We start from the raw sequence: 22,671 nt of genomic DNA, 5'->3' as shown, positions 1-22,671 counted from the left end.
GCTTTACGAGACAGCTTGCGACAACAACAAGCCCAGAAAGGGCCTTCTCTCTGATCGGTTGACAACTGGTTTGTGGCGAAAATCATAATAGCCACTGATAGGGCATGGGAAAGCAGGGCCCCATAAGGTAAATGCCGTTGGGGACCGGGCGTTAGGAGGATGATATGGAAGTACTGCGAAAGAAAAGGTTGGTAAAATTGTGGTCATGAATAGAACATAATTTTAACAAAGACATGATGCTTGTTGTATTTGTATAAGGAAGACGGCCAGAGCGACCGAGCACTAGACATTTGGGCAGGATCCCATACAAAACCCATGGATTAAACTAGAGAAAACCATTTTACTGTCAAGTCGATGAAGATTAGACATCTAGCAGGCTATACGCCAAATAATGGCTACTCAGCTCAAGCAAATCGATATGATTCTGGAAAGCGTCAGACGTTTCAGATAGTGATATTGTCTCAGTCACTGACATCGTAACGTTTTCGTCTGAGTGTAGTAAATAACATAACGTTGTTCCCATCTAATATTTGAATACTCTCCAACCACTCCAGATGGCGATGTTCCTGTCCCTATGTTTCGCCGTCCTGATGACGCTGGTGCTGGTGTCTCTGGTAGAGGACACGGTCGTCGAGTTTAGAACGATGATCGAAAAATTGAACGCAGGTACGTTAATGAAGGTTGAGCCTTCCAGGTAAACAATATTTACAGTCAATTGAATCTCAACAAAATGCTGCTCACTCGGTCATTGAAAAATCTCATGAAGATGACATGTCCGATATGGTTTCCCAGTTAGATGGACTTTTATCAAATTGTTCTGCCAGTTAATTCTAGTGACGTTGAAGAAGAGTGATGTATTTCATTTTAAAGTAAACAAATCTCTGCTTTATATCCAGTTGTAGAGATTGAATTATGATAATATATTTAACTGTCGACTTCACATATTGCAATAAGGTAGCAGTTTCTATCTTGTGGTTCATTTATTTGTATACAACGTCATATGAATGAATCTGTGAGACGTATATAAGATGTTTTACATCGAGATTATACATAGATTAAGAAATGGATTGGAAACCATGTTTCAGACGGAAAGTAGAATGGTACCGGTTCTCTACCATTTTGTACTTATCTGTTTTAGATGATCAGTGCCTCTAAACGGTACCCTAGTACTCTATAATAATTGACTGATTGGTAACTTGAATGATTGATCGTTGAGGACCAGGTGAAAGCCAGAATCCGTGTATCAGCACCCTATACTTCCTGGCGTTGGTCTGGTGCCCTGAAATGATTGATTGATAGATAGATAGATAGATAATTTGATTGATTGATTGATTGATTGATTGATTGATTGATTGATTGACTGCCAAGACTGATAACTTGAATGCTTTTTCCTCAAGGTGAAAGCCACACCCCCAGTATCAGCACCCTGTACTTCCTGGCTCTGGTGGGGATGTACATCATCACGGGACTGGTACACATCACGGAAATCGGCTGCCTCATCTACGGCGTGGTTTACTTCCTGTCACTCCCCACAGGCTACATCCTACTGACGCTCTACAGTGTCTGCAACCTTACGGATAGGACTTGGGGTATGGTACAAACCATTCTACATTAAGTTTATCTTACTGACTATCTACTGTGTGTGTAACCGTTTTAAGAACAAGTTTGACTATGTGTGTGCCAAATTTGGTGCTTTTAGACAAATCTGCACAATAAGCCTATATTTTCAGCTATGCCACTGGACTATATTAACATTTGCAAAAGATAGAGTCATTTGGCAAAGTTATAGGGTCGTGGAACTCTAGTTCAACATTAGCTACAGGATGTGGTGTATTTAATAAGCCCTTCTACATTAGCTACAGGACTTGGGTTATGTTATTTGTTGCAGAAATTAAACGTCCTTATTTTCGTTATATCCTTTTCACTAGGCACAAGAGAAGGCAGTTCATCTGCGCAGTCGAAAGACAAAAGCCTGACTGAGCTAATATCAGATTTCTTCACCAAGATCTGCGTGTAAGTACCATCATTTACTTTCATTAGCATTTTTACTTTCCTGCCATGCCCATGGTGATGTTAAGTCAAATCAAGTTATATAATATCCTGTTGTAGCAAACATTTTGAAATGGACAGCTCAATCTTGTATTTATAACATTAGGAAATCAAGTCTGCTAAATGCAATAAATCTCCATCCATGCAAGACATAAAAATCATTAAAATATCTAAAGTATATACTGTATAGACAGTGGACTACTTCTAATTATACAGTGGTTCAATAGACACACATTAAATCCAGATTACTAATTCCTGAGAGACAGAGACAGAGAGAGAGAGAGACAGAGAGAGAGAAAGAGATAGAGCCAGAGAGAGAGAGAGAGAGAGAGAGAGGGAGAGAGAGAGGGAGAGAGAGAGACAGACAGACAGAGAGACAGACTTTCTTGATATAGATATATAGATATATATATAGATATAGAGATGAATTAATTCTTTCAAATGTCCTTATAACAGGTGCTTCCCGAGATCTAACCCCGGTCAGGGGTACCAACCTCTACCCCAATCTGATAAAGAGTCAGAAGAGAAGGGTGCAGAGGAAATGAAGACTTCCACCGGTATGTTTCTTTCGAAGCTGCTTGTAGTCTGCGACAGACACATTGTATTCATACTGAAGGAGGTGGTATTTGTATAATTATTCTCATTGTTGTGTAAAGGCTAACCCGGTGCTTGGAATATTATCAGTAATGAAAAAAAGATGAAGTTTAAGAAATGCATCGACAGCATCATTCTTTTCATTTCCCCGAAAGAGGAGGAAATAAAGGAGGATGCACCCAGAAGGCGGAAGACTTCAGTGCTCACAGACATCCAACTTGGTTGGGCAGAGGAGGGTGCGGCCAACAGAACCCGGAAACGAACCGTACTTTCTATGACGTCAGGGAAAAAGGTGGATGATTGGCTCAAAAGCATAGAACCCGCTGGACAGGTATGTTGTCGATAGATAATGGGACGCACTGTGTATGTCAGATATCACCCACGACGAATAACATGGTTACTATATTTGAACATGGTTACTACATTTTGTTTGCGTCACATACTGTCTGTTTTTAATGTTTTAACGACATACTGAGGAGCGATCCTATTCACCAAGCACACATGCTTGCTGGTTTTCCCTGTAACTCTATTCTTTGCATTTTTCTGAAAGGTTTTTGTCAAATATGCCGACAAGTTTAAGGACAACGGATACGAAGATACAAGCTTCCTTGCTGGCATGACGGATGAGGTATTTCATGAATCTTCTGACTTCTTACTGTTTTTTCGTTTAGCTTCATATCTAGATGGTATGCTGCGTTGTCAGGGCTTTCAAAAACTTATCTAAAATGTTGTCTTGAAAAGTGTCTGTTCTATCTCTGCTTTGTATTCTAAAAACATATCGTGATGAGATGCTATATATGCTCACGTAAGCGTCATGGTCCAGCAATAGGATGTTTGCATGCATCTGTGTATTACTAAGTAGTAATCATTATATAGTACACTTCTAAACTTTCTTCCACCAACTGTATACACGGATCACATTTTTAACGACCCTTGTCGCCTTCTTCAGGATCGATAATTACCAATCACTTCAATACGTAAACTCGCGAGACTATAAACAGAGACGGTAGACGTTATAAACGTTATTGCACATGTTAATAAGATCGCGTGCTTGTACCTCTCGCGAGTTTACGAGAAAGCAACAGTGGTCGTTGAAAACTTGATCCGTGTCTGCCTTTGCGTTCCGAGAAAGTTAAGTATAGAATTATAATGCAAGGTTGCGTTTCTTGTTCATGAAGATGTCTATTTCTGTTGTTTTTTTTGTCTTGTAGGACCTGAAAAAGGTCGGCATCGATGAAGAGTTCCATCGAGCAAAGTTACTACGGCAGATCCATACGTTGACCGAGTTCGAGCTGGAAACGGCTGTACCTGTAAGAGACATTTTATAACCACGTTGTCCTTTTTAAATCTGATCCCGACATCACGTTAGTCAAATCGTTGAAATACAAATTTTCTTCCAGGAGGCTTTATTTGTCAATTTATTCACCTATTCATACCAGAAATTAATGCCTAGAAAGACGACTAGTTGCACTACTTTGTGTGGCAATACATATCTCGTGAATGTCGTCAAATATGTTCGCTGTACAAGGAAACATTCATTTTTGTCACAGTTTCGTGTCAGTTATAAGGTGCCATCATACGAAGAAGTCGAATTTGACGGCCACCGATATAATTGTAGATATTGTATGTAAAGACCCATTTGATATATATATATCAAGATTATCAATTCTCTTTAACGTTACGACCAGAACGAACTGCTACAACACTGGCATTGCACGTCCTTGTGGGTTAGGCCTTTTTTAGGGAAATTGACATGTTGAACCGTTTTTTTCAGCTACATTATCTAGATACGCCTGCATTGAATTGTTCTGCCTGTTGCCTCTATGAAAAATAGTAATGGATGTCAATCTCTAATTTTCAGCCAGCTAAGATAAAATTGCCTTTGAATATTTTGTATCCAGATATCTAACCTTCATACGAGTATATTATACATATAGTAATAATATTCATTTTATGTCTTTACTTAATGTAGAAAGACGCTACAGAATGGCTGGAGAAATTGAATCTAAGTCAGTATAAAGAACAGTTCAGAGGCTATGGCATCAGTACCAGAGCAGACCTGGCCCTGCTCCTCAAGATGGATATTGATAAACTAATGATGAAGCTGAACATTACAAAACAAGGTATTGACCTTCAATATTGACTGTGAGAAATTTAATACTGAATAATCGAACAAATAACATTTTACTGTCGTTTTCAACAGACAGTGTATTCTATTTTTACTACCGTACTCGTTTGGTTTGCAGGTCATATCAAAAGGCTGAGTGCAGCTATTGACGCCATGAAGGAGCCAGATGAATGTAAGTACTGTTTTTCTTGATAATGATTTCGTGGCTCAACATTACTGTGTTCACATGTTTATTACAAGTCTTTATTCTGGAAATTAAGATCTTTGTTATCTTTTTTGCTTGTTTAATTCTTGGGTTGGCTGGCTCATTGGTTGGTTGGTGAGGCCCCCTTTCCACTTGACGGCGCTCTCCCCGCGATGGAAAATTGTCCAGAGCGCGATGAGAGCGCCGCGACGCCAGAAAAAGCTGCTCTAGTGAAATCTCTCAAGCGACCCCAGAGCGCTCTCACCGCGACGAATTTCAAATTTTAGCATCTTTTTATGAGGTAGCAAAGGTTCGAAAGATTACTCATCGGATTTTAGAGAAAAAGAACGAATCTTTTGACGTTTAATGTATTTTGGTATGTTCCAAGTCATCCTTTTACGTCTTACATAACATTCAAAGGATAACATCAAGGCTGTAAAGAAATCAAATTTTAATCACTGTACAGTCATTCAGCCTGAAATATAAACGTTTGTCTTCCTGCGTTTTTAAAAATCTGTCAAGTAGCTTAAGCTTGTTCAGCATAAATTTCTTTAGCATGCTACGTTATAACTGTAAATCATACAACACTAAACACGTCGATAAGATAAGACTTTAATAATCTAAATGTACAGACGAAGAACAAGAAAGCCTAATGTCATCATTTTGAAATTCAATAATAACTTGAGAAATGATAAACCTTTGTTTTTTTAATCCTTGGTTATTCCATCTTAGTTTGTTTTTTTCATTGTACATCACCGGTACATTTTGGGCATTTATCCGGGTTCTGTCTGTGTCAAATAGTCGATTGATTGGCTGGTTGGTTGGTAGGTTGGTTGGTTGATAAAAAAAATAAAGATTGTATTATTTTTCTTTCAGTGGAAAAGGAAAAGTACCAAGTGAAAAGGATTTTCCTCAGGAGTAGCATTGTAGACCTGGAGGCGAAAAGGGATGGGTAAGAATTACTGATATATTGCTTGAGACTACTTGCATATATAGCATACGTCTCTTATAGAAAGTATAAAATTTGGGGTTTTGAGCCATTTTTAGACAAAAAAGTATAATTTTGGTTTTTGTGTCTTGGTTATGAAAGCAAGATGACCATGACTTTGTTAAAAGGGTAGCCTTCATACTACAGATTGAAAACTGATGAATAACATAGAAATATTCCATTTGCATGGGGCGTTGAGGAATGGTTCATTCTTGTATGGTGGTCGAAATTTAAACTCGAAAGGACTAAATTTACTCGGGAGCAAATACAGCACATCTTACTCCACCCCCATACAAAATTGGACAGTTCCAAAATCGTGTAATTTGTCTATCGTTCGTGTTCAACACCGACAGCATTTAGTACGAGTGGGTAGGATTAAGACCTCAAATCAGACTTGTTGAAGGTTCTTCACACTGAAACACTGAAACCCAGAGGTCCTGGTGGGTTCTATTCTGCTGTTATGTTACAGATTTTGTGTACTTCGTTGAAATGAGTACACCTCATACATGTATCAAGCACGTTAAAAAAACACCACACTAATAAAAAAATAGGGATCCTTCCCTGTGTGAGTGGATCAAACCTTACAGTCTGATCTCTGGTTGACATCTTGAACAGGTGATAGACACCTCCTGTTATGTCACTACTTCCACTATTGTAGTAAATCTCTATCAATATGTAAATCAATTAAAAATACACACCGCATCTTTTTTAAATTTTTTGTTTCCATTGTTTAAAATAGAAAACAGGAAAATGCGTTCTGGGAAAATCTACGGAAGGAGAAGCTGAACCCTGACCTCGGCATGTTCACCTCTGACGTGGATCTGAAAAAGAAGCTGATTGGCCTTCGCAACTCTGCCCTCGTGGTTTTATTGGTAAGGCTTAAGAAAAAAATGCTTACCATTATGGTTTTGACCTTTTGAACAAAAAATACAGTAGGTAGGGTTCTCTTTTCTTCATCTTTTTAAAATATTTCTGCCGAAGAAATCCAACTTAAAGTTTAGCAAAGTAAAACAGGAATGCATTAGGATATTGGTATCTTCAACATAATATTTGCAACCTTGGGCCAGCTTTCTGACCAATTTAATTTTTTCCGGCTACCTCTGACTGGCTAAAGCCTAACGTCACACTTCCACGAAGTGAACCGGCCAGGCAGTTTGGGGGAACGAAATGTACAATATAAAAGACAACAAAAACACAAAACTGACCAAAAATGATTCTATAGCCTGCCTTGTACATATTCATTGGCATGAAATGTAATTTTTCGTTTCCGCAAACAGCCTAAACGGGCCCGAGTAGGAAATGTGACGCAGGCCAAAATTGCACTAAATTATTGATTGCTGGTAATGAAAGAATTATAAATATGATACCTCCCTTCCTTGGGTCCCTCTTATGTATCATTAAGTGCTAAATTCATTTAGTCATTCATTCATTCATTCGTCCATCTACTTATTCATCCATTCATTCCCACAGGTAATGAACGTGTTGTGGATCACCATCATGATGGTTCTGTCCAGTCGTGAAGCCCTACAGGTGCTTGGACAGAACCCTATGGGATTCCTCTCGCTCGCTGTCTTCGGACTGGTACAAGTCATACAGTTCCTGGCTATGTTGTACCATAGGCTGTTAACACTCTTACACGCTGTGGCAAGATTGTAGTGAACCTTCGATGCTTGTTTGAGGCTTGTGACCTGTTGTGTACTATATATTAGGCAGATTGTAAGAACTGTTTTTCCTCTCACTTGCTGTCTGTGGTTCCTGGCTTCATGCTGTACCGTAGACTGCTGATGCTCTTACACGTTGTGACAAGCTTGTAGTAAAACCTCCAATGCTTGATTTTGTGACCTGCTGTGTAATACATTCGGCTCTACGCAAGAGGATGAGTGAGTGAGTGAGTGAGTGTGTAATACATATGGACAAATTGTCAGAACGTCATTCGTTTTCTCTTTCTCGCTGTCCTCGGACTAGTACAAGTCATACAATTCCTGGGTATGTTGTACCATATGATGTTAACACTTTTACACGCTGTGGCAAGATTTTAGTGAACCTTCAATGCTTTATTATAATATTTGTGTGACCAATTGTGTAATGTATGGGCAGTTTGTAAGAACCCTAGGCCTGTAGTGTTTTCATTGTACGCTTTGTTTGGGCCTCCTAAAACCATATACAGTACTTGCTATTTTGTACCATACAGTTAACGCTGTTAAACACTATAGCAATATCATAGTGTTAACGTACAGTCTAGTGCATCTTTCTGAAACCTGTAATAGATGACAGATCATGAGTGCTGTGCAACTAATCATTATTCACACAAAAATATTGCTTTAAAGACTTACCGTGTGTAACCATTGCATTTTCCTATTGCAAACACTAATTGGTTAGTATCGTGTGTACATATGTTTGTTTGTGGCTGAAAAGCATAAAGATAGATTGTCATGAAAGTTGGGGTGTAACTATGTTTTGTCCCATCAAAGAAGTCATTACTATATATATCAAATTTTGCAACCGCTGAATAGATCAGCTATGTTGTTCTGGACAATCTGTGATTACGACTTTTTGGTGTTAAATAAGGCTTGTGCTGGAAAAAAGTGACGTTAGTGTAGGACCTCTAGCAGGTTCCATTGATACTGCAGAGGCGGTTTAGTTGCAGACTATGAACAGCCTAACACCATGAACACCGATAAATGAAATAAATTTCATGTTTTTGACCTTTTTGTAGCTTTGATGCAAACCAATTGTAAATAAAATATGTTAAGTGAATTATGACTTGATACTACGTGTGGTACAGACCCAATGCAGACTGACTGCAACCCATGCTTGTGTCCATCTTTAACTTTATTGATCTGTACATTCTTGAACCAGTTAAACTGTAAAACTAGTTCAAGAATGACGTCTACCAACACAGATGAACTTTCAAGTTATGATTTGTACATTGTTTCAGTATTGGATAATTTACCCAAAGTATTATCATGTTAGTCTTAGATGATATTAAATGTTAGTCTTCGATTCTTTGCTTTGAACCGAAGCAGTGAAAACTTATCCGTAGCAATTATACTAGTACTATATCTGAGTAGCTCAGGAACATCAAAAAAGGCTGATCACCGAAACATTGGTAGATATAAATATTTCTTCCTTACATCATATGCACAATTGTATCCACTACAACTACAACAACAACGGGTTTCTGAAAGGCACATTTTACAAAATAACTAATTTTGGTTTAAACAATGGGACTTTAAGATTTTCTTGCTTAAGTACGCTTGTATCTATATATCTTTAATAACTAACATATCTTAATGTGACATTCATAATTAGATATTCATAATTTATGCTAATATGATGACGTAATCAGTTGAATCCAAGATGGCCGACAATGTCATGATGAAAAGTATAATCAGCTTTTTTTTCACTCGGATTTCATCACTATTCGTATTTTCTTACAAAAACATTCATGTGATCGTTTTTAATCAGTTTCTATGGGATTTTAGGGTTATATGTTTTTAAAAAATGTATCTTAAGACATTTAAGGTTGATGATCCACTCCAATGGTGACTTTTACAGATCCCTAATAAATACGATAATCGCAATTTCGCGGATTAGCAGATTGTAAAGATGACATAGGCAACAAGAGGCGGCTGACGAATACGGTGCGTATCCGAGACCTAAGACTATACGGATCCGTGAAATACCCACAAGACACCGCTCCAGTAAAGACAAGAAAGATCGTTCATTGAGAAGATGGGAGTTTGTCAGATTCCTTTATTGAACTTGAACATTTGTGATTTCGTAAAACATTGACATACTGAGCTTCCTTGGCTGACAAGTATCATGGAACTTTTTACCAAGGAAATACTGCGAATTCCGCAGGTTACTGCTTTATATTGTACACCTACTCAAATATTTGTATTTCATAACAACAGCAATAATAAAATGTTATATTGAAATAATGTGTAATAAACAAAGAATGCAAGTTTAGTATATGGGGAAGGACAACCTCAAGCCAACCGTTCACACTTACGCCACATCTTCAGAAAAGACGCTGGAGCCGCATGTTCTCCGTATAGGAAATTTATTCAAACTAGTACACGACAAACATGTTTCGCCGTGTGACTTCCTCAGTGTTATGGGTTCGAATGACTCGAAAGCATGCAAGTTTAGTTTGCAACTTACAAGATGATCAATCATTTGCAGGCATATCAGTGCAGCCTAGAGGCTGAGACAGTCAAAAACCCAAAGCTCAAAAGATGATTCAGAGAAAGTACAACTTTTTCTTTTTATATTTACATACGCATTTGCGCAAAATATACATCTGTTATTCTCCTGTTATTGAACGTTACGCCATCAAAATATCATACTACAGACTCGAAGACTTTGTCGCAACGTAGTTACGTCAGAATAATCAGTTCAGAACACAGCACAGTGGCTCAAGAAATATATACTCTTAATGAAAACCGAAAGTAAATATTGTAGTAGGTTACAATTACAGAAAATCATAATGCATGTTATAGTTTTCTTCAGCATGAATCACATTCCAAGGTACATCATATCGTCACTCTATTCAAACAATATGGAAAAAACTAAATTGAAATAACATTCCTGTCTATCATAATTGTGAAAATTTATTCACAACACTTTCACAACACTTTGTATATAGTTGTCTGTGTTCAGTTAATTTTATACTGATGACATGTCCATTGAATTATAGTTTTGCTTGTCTTGCAAATGAAGAAAGCTAAACAGAGGCTTCGATATTAGAACAAAGGGTTCAGTCTTTGCAAGAAGAGAATCGTCAACTACAGAGTGAGGTAAAAAAAGGACATTACAAGGTACTCAGAAACTCGTGCAAAGACATGGAGTAACAATAGTCATCACAATGCATTCAAGGTTTCTGTTGACATCACACCTTATGGAATAATCTCGTTTATTTCAACGTGTTGGGGAGGTAGAATTTCTGTCAAGTCGACTAGTCCTGAGATGAGTTTTATGAGAAACTAGAAGACCACGGTATGGTCATGGCAATTCGTGGCTTTACAATCTCTCACAAATTAGCTGTGGAAGTCACGTATGATATGATACACATAAGCTGAACAGGCTATGAACTCAACTATATTTCTCAGCTAAGATTAAATCATTTATTCCTGCTCATCACAACTCGTAAGCATACCCTGTGGAGAAGGCTTTACGAAAGAGTTAAAACTAATTCACCATTGCCCTGACCTTGGTATAAATTGCATCAAAGAATTCAAAGAACCTACAAAGTTAAGCACGACGTGTAAGCCTGGCCTGTTGCTTCCCCGGGCTATGGAATATGCTCTTAACCACTGTTGTTGCCACGGCAGGGAAGTTTACAACGTTGCCCGACCATTGGGATACGTGAGACCCACTGGATAAAGGTTGCCAGTCGGTGGAAGACCAGGGCTACAAACTGTATCCCCAAGACCAGGATGAAAGTCACCAGAAACACCAAGCCCAAAGGATTTGTGTTGAGCACCTGCAAAAAACATTACAGATACAAGTGCTATTATTGTATTATATGTTATGAAGCCATGAGGAATGGAGAAATATGTATCATTGGTAACATTGTATTCAGATCCCTCTGGAAAATCTGGATCTACCGATCAAAAATATCATTGTCAAGAAAAGCTGCAATTGTCCTTTGCCACCTGTGTATCAATTATGCTCTGCAACTGCAACAGCTGGGCAGTCCCACAGACAAGCTAGATACCTGCCACCGAAGACAACCATAAATAATCACAGAGCATCGATAGCCAAAGAGCTTGATCTCAAATAAAGCACTGTATAAGCTTTTCAACACTCAACTCAATTGTCAATAAAAGTTAAGCAATTGCAAGCAAGCAAAGCCATTCGGTCCATGTTTTGACACTGATTGCAGCGGCAGGGTGTTCGGATAATATGACAATAAATAGAATATTTACCTAGTTGAAATGAGTAAAACAGTTATTACCCGTCATTGACAGTAAAATTGTTATTACGTAAATAGTTCCATCTGGTCGGTACGTCACTGAATAAAGAGACAGTTTTGATGAACAAAAATAAACAAAAAAAATGAACCAAAAAAAAAAGAGACAATTTTTGCTCGATCACTGCATTTAAATCATTTCTGTCGACATTTCGGTGACCGTCTATCATCTTCCTCAGGACAACTCTGATTGGTTCACGCTGCACATTAAGTCTGATGTTCGTATCTGTAAGCAGTGATAGCTGCGACGCCTATCACTGAAGTACAATGTGATCAAGTCAGAAATGCCATGAGGAAGATGACAGACGATCACAGAATTGTCGTTGGAAACACAGCAATGGTTATAGTAAGAACAGTCTCTTTATTCAGTGAGGTACCAACCTAATGGAAATATTGACATAAGAAAAAAAGAGTATATTTATTCGGTTCTTGTTCTTGTTTACCTGTAGTTCGGCGTGTTGTACCAAGGTGAACATCAGCACCAGCCAGAGGGAGTTGGCTACCAGGAACATCAGGAGGTAGGAGTTGCGCAGCTGAAGGAGATTCTGTTTGAACTCGTCCTCTTTGTTCTGGTCGAGACGGAAATGTTCTGTTGTCGGGTCCAGGTACGGTTTCTTTGTGTGCGGCGTGCCGTCGACGTCTGTCTCACGAAAAGTCTTCTCGATGTCTCGTTTTGTCCGAAGAATCCTTTCCTCACCTGAAGAGTATCAATGAAATGAGAAAAGGTGAAAAGAATAGATGTCTTCGTTTTGTCCGGCTTCCTATTCCTGACATCCTGAAAATGTGCATTTTTGATTCGCTTCCCACTGAGACTAGGCTACCATTCTTCTGGTTATACCAAATAAAACTGCAATCTCCTATGAACATCCTCCATCCACATTTAAACAATGGTTCATCAAGGCAGCATACTAGTACCTCAAACCGAACGCCATGCTTGCAAAATGACTGTCGTTCACTATTTTTAAAAGAGAATACTCACGCAGCGTCGGCTGCCGAATCCTGGTGATTGCCAGTTTCAGCCTTCGCAGATGACCTGTGTTTACAAGTAGTATTGTAGGCAACATGTCACTATACAATGCCGTTGCCGTACTGCACATGTAAGGCAAATATAATCAAGAACAAAAAATATCTGGAAAACAGTTAATAAAGCTTGGATCAAATGTGCAAGAAGTATTTCAGGTCAGTCACGTCATACTGGTAGTGGCCTCTAAGAATTTCAGCTATGTGCTTCAAAATCAAAGTGACATGCGATGGCTTCAGGAAACGCTTACAATTACTGTATATTAATGTGACTTCAGGAGAAACAACTCATTAATATTATTAATTAACTAGGATATGTAATAACTATTCAATTTTACCTGAAACCCCTATACCTACCTTTCGCCTTGACACCCAGCTTTCTCGTTATATGAGATTCTGTCATCGTCTTCAGATCTTTAAAGACGTCTTGTGCCTTCGGGTATGTATTTTCTGGAAAAGCCTGTTTGAATTTTTCCTTGTACTCCTCGGTAGCCAACCCGATCACTTCCAACCAGATTTCCACATTATCCTATAAAAACGGAAGGTGGCACGTAAACTGGTATACTTTGCATACCCTTCAATGAAATTACCAGCAATATATAGATTACAATGCACATTAACGGATGAAACGCTTTGGAAACCCTGGACACGGGCGGAGCCCTGTATTTATTTTTTTAAACTTGCTGTTAAAATCGGCCCTGGATTCAATGAAAATAGACGCCTTGTCTTAATCGAGAAAACACCTAGAGGTACCCGCGCGGTCTATCCGGTAGTCCATGGGGACAAATTTGTGGCTTCAGCTAGATCCAGGCCGGCTACACCCCCTTCGAACACCGGTGCAAATTGAATACAATCGTATAAACACTTACCGGTACTGTAATGTCGATGTCTGGCTCATCCTGATGTAGCTTCTTAATGTGACGCCGAAAATCGTCCCTATCGTGAGGGTCGGTCACTCCAATGTCTTTAAGGTCCTACATATGATATCGGCATCACATTATTATTGTATAAACCGATATATGCTACACAAAATTACTTTGAAAAAATGAACAATTTAAAACTAGTGAAAATCATGCATGATTCCCTTAATTGTACTTACATATTCCTCGAAAGATGACGAATGTGCTAGGTACCGTTTTCGAATGTAATTCATGCATTATTTATTGTCAAATATCATAAGCTTACCTGGCTGGATATACTCTTTTATGTAGAACTCTAAAAAGATAATTACATCATGTACTAATGAAGCATTTATGGGTATTAATGTACTGACATTATCAGTCATCCCAGCGATGAAGCTTGTATCGGTGTAGCCTTCACGAGTAAACATCGGTTCGTATTTCTCTACCTTCAGAGATCAAAGACAAGAGAAGCATAAACATCCAAATCAGAGAAAAACCATTCATGAATCATTTAACTAGGGTTGTTTATGGCATCCTTGTAACTTCCTGTCACCTTCCCTGGCTGCAGAACGAAGTGGAGCCAGTCACTATTGCCCTAAAGGAAGTTCATAGCCTGTCATCACAAACGCCGGCTCCTATATCAACATGTTATACAAAATATAAATTCAGCATCCGAATAATATTTCAAAACTTTGAAACGATAGTAGTTGTCATACCTTATTTGACATTGCTCCGAATATGCTTTGCAGCCATTGCCGCGTTGGTTTGAACCTCAACACTGAAGTTTCAGGACCATCGTGACCTATATCAACGAATGTCTACAGTCAATTTTATCTGAAGCACCTGTAGTGTACAAGCTACAAGCACACAATACTATACCATTAGATTCGCTCTGAGGCGTCGCCAAAAAGAAAGAAAAACAGGGACATTAACACGATCCACGCAACTGGATTCATTTATTCATTGAATTACTGCGATCATAATGAACATGTTTTGCGACACCTTCTGACATACAATGAAATATGAGCAATTGTTTTTGAAAAAAATCCCCTTGTGAATTTTTGCGTTAAAGACGCAATATAGCCATTTTAGAGCCATATTAACATGCATACAAACATATATATGTATTGCGTTGTTGCGCCAATTGGACACTCATGACTGACGAAGAAGAAAAACGCGCACGACAGTAAAACAATTTTTACCCTACATACCCTTCTCAGTTTTCTCCCCGGATCCGGAAGGCCCGACATCATCTGCTTGGGACTTGCCATTGTCAACCTCATCCTTCATAGGTTCCCTCTCAGCCTCTTCGTTTTCTTCTGGTTCCTGATAGAATTGCCTGCAGAACCTGAGGTGAAATGGGGGAGAAAGACTTGTCGAGTAAGGCTAAGTCCACATATATAATGAATTTCATGCAAAAAACAAACAAACATACATACATATTATAAATATATACATACATAAACACATTCATTCACACATACAAGTGCTATAGAAATCATAAACATCTTTGGAAAGTTACCAACAGCAAGACATACCAATGCTACCGTGGGAATGCACAAGCGCCCGTGTGGAATAGGTGGAATGTTTGTTAGCGAATTCTTTGTGGAGTTAGACAAAAGGGGATATACGTACGTCCAACATTGGCGCATCTTGGTCATGATGTTAACGAAGACGTTTCTTTTGCTCTCTTCTTGCTGTGATCTCGGCTCCCTTGTTCCTAATTGAAATAAATAACGAAATGACTTGACCCTAAACAGACCGAGCTTTTTCTTGGGGGGGGGGGGGGGGATCCTGGGGGGAGGGGTTGCTCTTTTGATCCCCCACTTCGCAATGTCAAAACGGCTTGGGTAACGATCACCAAATTTGGTGAGGATGATTTACTGGTGTTTTATATTTTCTGTAATTTTGGTATCGTCATGGCGTATTATGACGTCACAATGTCATATTTTGGGCCCAACCCGTCTGAATATGGAATTATCACAGACTATACTTAAAGCTATTACACAAAACAAAACGATGACTATAAAGGTTACCGTATTAGTATCTAAGTCTGCCAAGCCTAATTTGCCAATAACGACGACACTGCCGGGCAATGACCCTAATTGACGCAGCCGCAGAAGGCCCAAAATGAGTCCATTATTTTAGCCTATTTTCGACTTGTAACAGGAAGATGTAAGAAACATTTAATACTGGTGAGACAGTTTGGGTCGAGACGTTCATTTAAGGCAAAAAAAACAAGGTTTTGGTCCATTTTTTTAGGCCTTTGCTGACCCCTAATTTGTGGTCAGTCCCTAAAATGACGTCATGAAAATCCGAGATGGCGGTATATTTGAAGGCCACGGCAACTTCCGCTGGTCGTAATTTTTAAAAATCGAACTTTTGGACACTTGAGATAGCGGGCTGCTGTGTGGGGTGAGTTCTTATGACCTGAAATGTTCACGGATGAGATTATGACACCCTGAACTTGCTAATTTTACACTGTCGCCTATGCAGATTTCTATTGGTGGTCACTGCTCTGCCGCACATATTTTGTCCGCCATCTCATCTGGGTAAGGAGCGCAGCCGGAGCCAGGCCTACCGTGCCCATATGGGCACGAGAGGCTGGGCACGAGGGACTGGGCATGAGGGGCCGACTGTACCATTATACGTGTCGGGGGCCTTTCCTAACTGGGAAAAACAAATTTTCAATCAATGTTTTATGTTTTTTATCGCTGGAGCACCCCTTCTGTGATTCTCAATCATTAGTTGTTAACAAATGAGTTTAATTACTCAAAAGACATCCCTTAGGTATCAGAGTTTTTTTTTTAATGTTTTCTATCACTACAGCGCCCATTCTGTGATTCTCAATAAAGCCTTAGGAAAGGCCCCCGACACGTATAATGGTACAGTCGGCCCCTCATGCCCAGTCCCTCGTGCCCAGCCTCTCGTGCCCATATGGGCACGGTAGGCCTGGCTCCGGGAGCGCTCCTTACCCCACTCCGCCATCTTGAATCGACAAGCTTGAATTTTCTAAAATACGTTTTTTTTCCTACATATAACTACAGAACCCAATAGAAGTCGACTGAAAGGTTCAAGTGATTGTGTTTTGTAAAAAAAATGTTTTGACCGAATTTGAGTAAAAATAACATTGATAATGACATTGTCCTCCATCTTGGATTTTGGCCCATGACTTCATCAAATTAGCATAAATTATGAATATTTTATTATAAATGTAACTTTAAATTAAACAGGATGATAATGATATAGATAAACAAGTGTGGTCTAGCAACAAAACCACGAAATCTCATAATTCACACTGAAATTAGTAAATTTGGTCAAATATGCCTGTAAGAAACCCGTTGCCATGGCAAGACTAACAATCACAGACACAATTCTTTTAGCAAAATTGTTGCCAGCAATATTTTTGGAAAGGTGACCAACTTTCGTATTCCTAGCACACTTCGTTCGGCAGTTATATGACGTCAAAGTTGCCGGGGCACTTTAGGCACCCCCACCCCAGCCGGTCTAGGTAGGGTTAAAGGTCAGTGATTTTACGGATTAGTAGAAAGCGGGAGGAAACTAGAGACGGAGGGAGCTCTTAAGGAGCTAGGGAGAATCGATATTTATCTTTCAATCTTTATTCATCAAATAAACATGGATTTCAGGCAGGCAGGGACGGAGCTAGGGAGATGGAGAGCTACAGCTAAAAAGACAATGCCAATAGATTACCCCACGACTGGTCCGTGAGGTTGCAGATGCTGAAGACGTTCATGAGGATGTAGACACACGGCAATGTGAGCAAGTACACCGCGCCGTTGATAACACAAGCGATTTCCCCTGGATGAAGGATTGCTGTTATGATGTGTATCCCAGCGACTATGGCGATGTACAGGGTAGTCACGTCTACGGGCAGCTTGACCCCAAGTACTGAAAAATGTTGATTAAGAGGTTTTGTCGAACTCGAAGTAGCAAAGATCGGAGATTGGCAAATATTTTCGATGACACAAGTGGTCATGAAAACGTATTACATTCTACCCGTGACCTGCTCTTAATTGCAAAAACACAACATCAAACGGAACACTCAACACTATGCTTCCGAATTCCATTCATTACATGCGAAAGAAAAATAAGAGTATCGTTTTTGGTATGAAGTCACTGTGCATGCGTGGATTTTTGATACGAGGGTAGCTATTGTCGACAACCTGTTGGTCAACCTTTTTACATATGTGATCAGTGATAATTCACTCACATTCATGTATGTAGTAAACCGATATTTGGTCTTGCTCGCCCCCACAGAAATCATCACTGTCGCCTGGACAAGGGAAGTCACACATGTTCTCGTGCAGCTTGGTCACGTTCTCCACATCTTCGGCAGTTCCACAGAAGCACACAGCTGGAAATCCCGTACCTGAGAATAAAATAAAGCTGGGGATGGACTCATAGAGTTATCACTTGCTAGGATAAACATTTACACATTTACTTAATTACTTTAATTACTGATGCTTACACAGCTGTCATTGTTGTATTGTTGCTGTCTAATTTTACTTAACTTAGAATGTCTGCTGCAGTACCTACCTTCGTTTTCCCGACCCCTATCCGCTTACAAAGCATATATCATAAGGATCCATCCACAGCCTCCTTAATCATAATGTCCACAGACGTCCACAGACATAAAACCACACGCACACACACAAAACATACACACAGACACACACACACACACACACACACACACACACACACACACACACACACACACACACACACACACACACACAAGCACAAACAAACACATATACATAGTTACATAACATGTGCATGTACCTGAATAGTCGAAGCCTTCATGGTGACAATGGTCCCTGCACTTGACATTGGTCAGATCCTTGATTACACTTCGTGCATGAGGCAGCAGAAGATCATTTGAGTTGGTAAACTCAGGAAAGCATCCCTCGTATATTCCATCGACGTTACCTGAAAAGTAATAAAAAGAATCATTAATATTCAATTGAAAACACCAAAAAACTGAACTACAAGTCAGTCATAGACTTGCCAAATACCTGATTAACTGGAGGTGATTTGTTTCCGAGGCAACTGCACCCAAACCCACAAACGCACGCAAACTTTTCTTACGGATAGAACAAAGGATTTGTCTTTTTGCTATCCGTCAACTTTAGAAGCTTTACGGCATTAAAACATGTTTCAAACCAACCTTAAGATAGTTGTTAGTGGCAGCTAAACTTAAGGCTCGGAAAGAAAATTGGTAGACATTAATAAAGGGCTCAATAATTTATAATTGTTCCCTGAATTTTTATTTATGCAGCATGCATTTGGAGCAAAAAAAAGCTTATCCATGGTAAATGCATTCAGCAGGGAAGGGGACCGTACCTACGGGCGGCTCACTCGAGGTGCTGGCCAACACCATTTGACTCGCCGTTCCCACAACTGCAACAGCCATAGCCAACAGGAATATGTAACACAGTCCACGGGCAACCTGAAAAAAATAACAAAATATTTTTATTTCTAGCAGCACAATCTCTGGTACTACCGTACGGCTGATAGTTTCGGTAATTTCAAGTATTCATCAGAGTATCAAAAGAAAGAATGTCGATGAGTCTAAACACATAGGGTATTTTTAGCTCTTACTCAGCAGATCAAGCTATATACTTTCAACTTTGAACTGTATTATTACAACACTTTGCAGGTTAACAACCTTAATTCAGCTGGGGTGGAAACATAAACAAAACAACAAGCCATTGAAGTTAAGCTTTAAAGCATGTCGACATGGTTCAAAACTTTTACACATATTTGAGAATTCCTCAGGTCATTACTAAGTTGAGTAATGAGCATTGCATGCTGTATTGTTTTGAAACCGGAAAGTTCCCTGTACCCTGAGCTGAGTTTCCTGTGAGTAATAAATGCAGATTCCTGTAAAGACGAGGGTGACAAGAATGAAGAACACGGACGACAGCCAGACAGGAAAGCCCATGCCATAGTAAAGTCCACCTACCAAAATAGAAACGAAACCATATGAAACGTAGATGTAGGTTATACATCCAGGTAATAATCAGTTAACTAAAGTTTTCATTTGGTTTCACTAAGAATTAGTTACTGAAGCAACTGGATATGGTTTTGATATTTCCAAAACCATATCCAGTTGCTTGAGTAACTACTTTTTGGTGAAACCAAATGAAAACTCATGGTCATCTTACAGCCTGTGTACAGCATGGATTTAAAATAACGATATGTAAAGCTAATGATAACATGCTTAATAATATGCTTATCATAATGAACCGTGCCTTCATGTACTTCCAAATTGGTAAGGAGATTCAAATACACCAAATTACTTTAGTAGTAGCTTTTCAAGGTGCACCTGACACAAATGTGTATTAGATAAGTTTTTCTACGTTTATTCCGAATTCCAATCAGCCACATAAGAATGTACTACCGGTGATGGTGAGGATGCAGGTAGAGGGGCTGATGACAGTCGACAAGAGCAGGATAACCTGGTAGAGGAGGAAACCCATGGAGATGTATTTATTGTTCTTTTTGACGTCCTTCCAGTTCTTGAGCAGGAGGATCTGGTTGGCCAGAGTTGACGGGATCCAGCGCCTCCGCTGCTTCCAGAACTCACCAAACTCTTCAGGACAATGGGTGGAGTCAACGGCTCCGGCGCAGTAGTTTATCTTCCAACCAGCCTTAACCTGGGAAATACACTTGCTAAGTATTGATCGCTGATAAGATATACAAATATATACATATGCATAAAGAGATCCAGAGATCCCCGAATGCCTTTAATTTTCGTCACCTTCAGGACACGTGTGTCTATGTGGGGGGGGGGGGGGGGGTCTAGTGTATGCTTGTGTGTGTGTGTGTGTGTGTGTGTGTGTGTGTGTGTGTGAGTGTGTGTGTGTGTGTGTGAATTTCATATTATCATACATGATACCAGTTCGTGACTAACCAGTAGTGTTGTGAACCATCTATCCTCCCCCATGTCCTTAGTGAGAAAGTCCGAGGCCTCCTCCACGTCAGATCGGTACTCCTCCAGCACGTCAGCGATGGCCTCCACACGGTAGACACTGAAGCACCCGGGGGAACACAGTACAGAACCCAGCACGTGGTTAGCGACCTGGGATTGGTAAACAACAAGATACAAAGTAAGGTTCTACTTTAAGTCCCCTATCATGCTATCAATGTTACGCTTTTGGGAACGGCACTTTACACGACTTCTCTCACGTCATCCAGGTGTAATTATGGGTCCACTTTACATAGTGAATAACATCGCAATGCCCCTACGGCCATAAAGAGGCTGTGGAACTACCTGAGCTTTTATAGGGTAAGATTTTTGAAATGAACAATATGCTACCAACTTTGATAGACCGCAGCATTCTAAGTTGCGTTCAGTTATCAAGCATGTCAACTTGAGCATGCATAAGATATACTTCCCTACTAGAACTTAGTAGTAGTAGTCCACTGTGTTTTGCCATGCATGAACATTTAAATGCGTCGATGAAGGTTAGACATCCAGGTAATAGGATAAGCCAGATAGCGCTTACTCAAGCAAGTGGATATGATTTTGGATATGATTTTGCAAACGGTCAGCATAAACCATCTAATTTCAGTAACACTGAAGATACTAGTATCAAGTGGAAATATTTTCAGCTCTTTTGAATTCATAGTTAGGGTATAAAAAAAGTTTCATCCAGTGTCACTGGCGATTGATTGGATACTTACAGAATCATATCCAGTTGCTTGAGTAACAGCTAACTGCTACTGGATTATTTAGATAGTTTGCCCATCATGGGAAATGGTTTTGAAGCATGCTAAGGCTTACCTTCTGAAGCCAATGCCCGATTGCATAGTCAAACATCTGGTACCACACTAACGGTCCGGATCCGACGGGATGTGTCCGTGCACAGACTGCGCCAACATCCTCTTCTCTATCGCTTAGCATCTGCAGAAGCATGGCCACTATAGAATCGGCGTCAAAGTCCACATCTCCATCGGTCGCTAGGATGTACTTCACACTTGAATCGTCTGGGGAACACATTAGTTTGACTCAACGAAGATCAAGCATCTCTGCCACCCCGGCTATGCTGTGTTGTGATATGTTATGTTATGTTATGTTATGTTATGTTATGTTATGTTATGTTATGTTATGTTATGTTATGTTATGTTATCTATGTTGTGTTATGTTGTATTATGTTATGTTATCTATGTTATGTTGTGTTACGTTACGTTTTTGTAATGTTGTGTTGTGTTGTGTTGCGTTGTGTTATGTTATGCTATGTTATGTTATGTTATGTTATGTTATGTTATGTTATGTTATGTTATGTTATGTTGCTTTATGTTGTTGTATGTTATGTTATGTTAGATTGTGTGCGTCTGTTATTTAAGTAGAGGATCAACTAACCCAATTTATACAAAATGGGGATCAAATAATGTTACGTTAAGTTACGTTATGTTATTTTACGTTATGTTATGTTGTGTCACGTTGTGTTATGTTATGCTATTTATGTTATATTATGTTGTGTTATGTTGTGTATTGTAGTGTTGTGTTGTGTTACATTACATTATGTTACGTTACGTTATGTTACGTTACGTTATGTTATGTTATTTTATGATACGTTATGTTGTTTATGTTTTGGCACGCTAATGTGGTAATGACTGTCCTTTATCGTCTCACTCCACATACCTTCATGTGATATGCGGTCTATGGCAGACTCCATGTACATGACTTGGCTCCATCGTTTCTTGCTCTTCACCTCCTGGTTGTCTTTTAGGTGTATGTGTAGTGGCAGTTGAAGGGAACACAGGAAGTTTCCAGTGTAGTTTCCTCCCGTACCACGT

At 39.4% G+C, this 22,671-nt stretch overlaps 3 protein-coding genes across 3 annotated transcripts in view; all 3 read right to left on the bottom strand.

Moving 5' to 3' along the window:
* Nucleotides 1-12,828: 12,828 nt before the first annotated feature.
* LOC118411182 lies at nucleotides 12,829-14,215 on the bottom strand. The gene is made up of 4 exons (XM_035813260.1): nucleotides 14,210-14,215; nucleotides 13,810-13,914; nucleotides 13,298-13,469; nucleotides 12,829-12,953 (listed from the first exon to the last, which is right to left on the bottom strand). The coding sequence occupies exons 1-4, from the start codon at nucleotides 14,213-14,215 to the stop codon at nucleotides 12,829-12,831; spliced, it is 408 nt and encodes a 135-aa protein (XP_035669153.1).
* Nucleotides 14,216-15,045: 830 nt separating this feature from the next.
* Nucleotides 15,046-19,828, bottom strand: LOC118411181. Its single transcript, XM_035813259.1, has 7 exons — nucleotides 19,712-19,828; nucleotides 19,210-19,315; nucleotides 18,649-18,795; nucleotides 18,074-18,232; nucleotides 17,554-17,751; nucleotides 15,478-15,562; nucleotides 15,046-15,190 (listed from the first exon to the last, which is right to left on the bottom strand). Exons 1-7 carry the CDS (start codon nucleotides 19,808-19,810, stop codon nucleotides 15,046-15,048), a joined length of 939 nt encoding a protein of 312 aa, XP_035669152.1. The 5' UTR covers nucleotides 19,811-19,828.
* Nucleotides 19,829-20,246: 418 nt separating this feature from the next.
* Nucleotides 20,247-22,671, bottom strand: part of LOC118411180 (chitin synthase chs-2-like) — a 3,674-nt gene continuing 1,249 nt past the window's right edge. The window contains exons 3-6 of the mRNA XM_035813257.1: nucleotides 22,517-22,657; nucleotides 21,656-21,858; nucleotides 20,783-20,950; nucleotides 20,247-20,525 (exon numbers count right to left, since the gene is read on the bottom strand). Of these exons, the coding sequence (XP_035669150.1) occupies nucleotides 20,247-20,525; nucleotides 20,783-20,950; nucleotides 21,656-21,858; nucleotides 22,517-22,657 (791 nt within the window). The remainder of the gene's footprint in view (nucleotides 20,526-20,782; nucleotides 20,951-21,655; nucleotides 21,859-22,516; nucleotides 22,658-22,671) is intronic.

The sequence above is a fragment of the Branchiostoma floridae genome, chromosome 3, assembly GCF_000003815.2.
Source record: "Branchiostoma floridae strain S238N-H82 chromosome 3, Bfl_VNyyK, whole genome shotgun sequence".
Lineage (NCBI taxonomy): Eukaryota > Metazoa > Chordata > Leptocardii > Amphioxiformes > Branchiostomatidae > Branchiostoma > Branchiostoma floridae.
The sequence above is the reverse complement of the archived record's forward strand: the minus strand, read 5'-3'. Positions and strand labels throughout refer to the sequence as shown.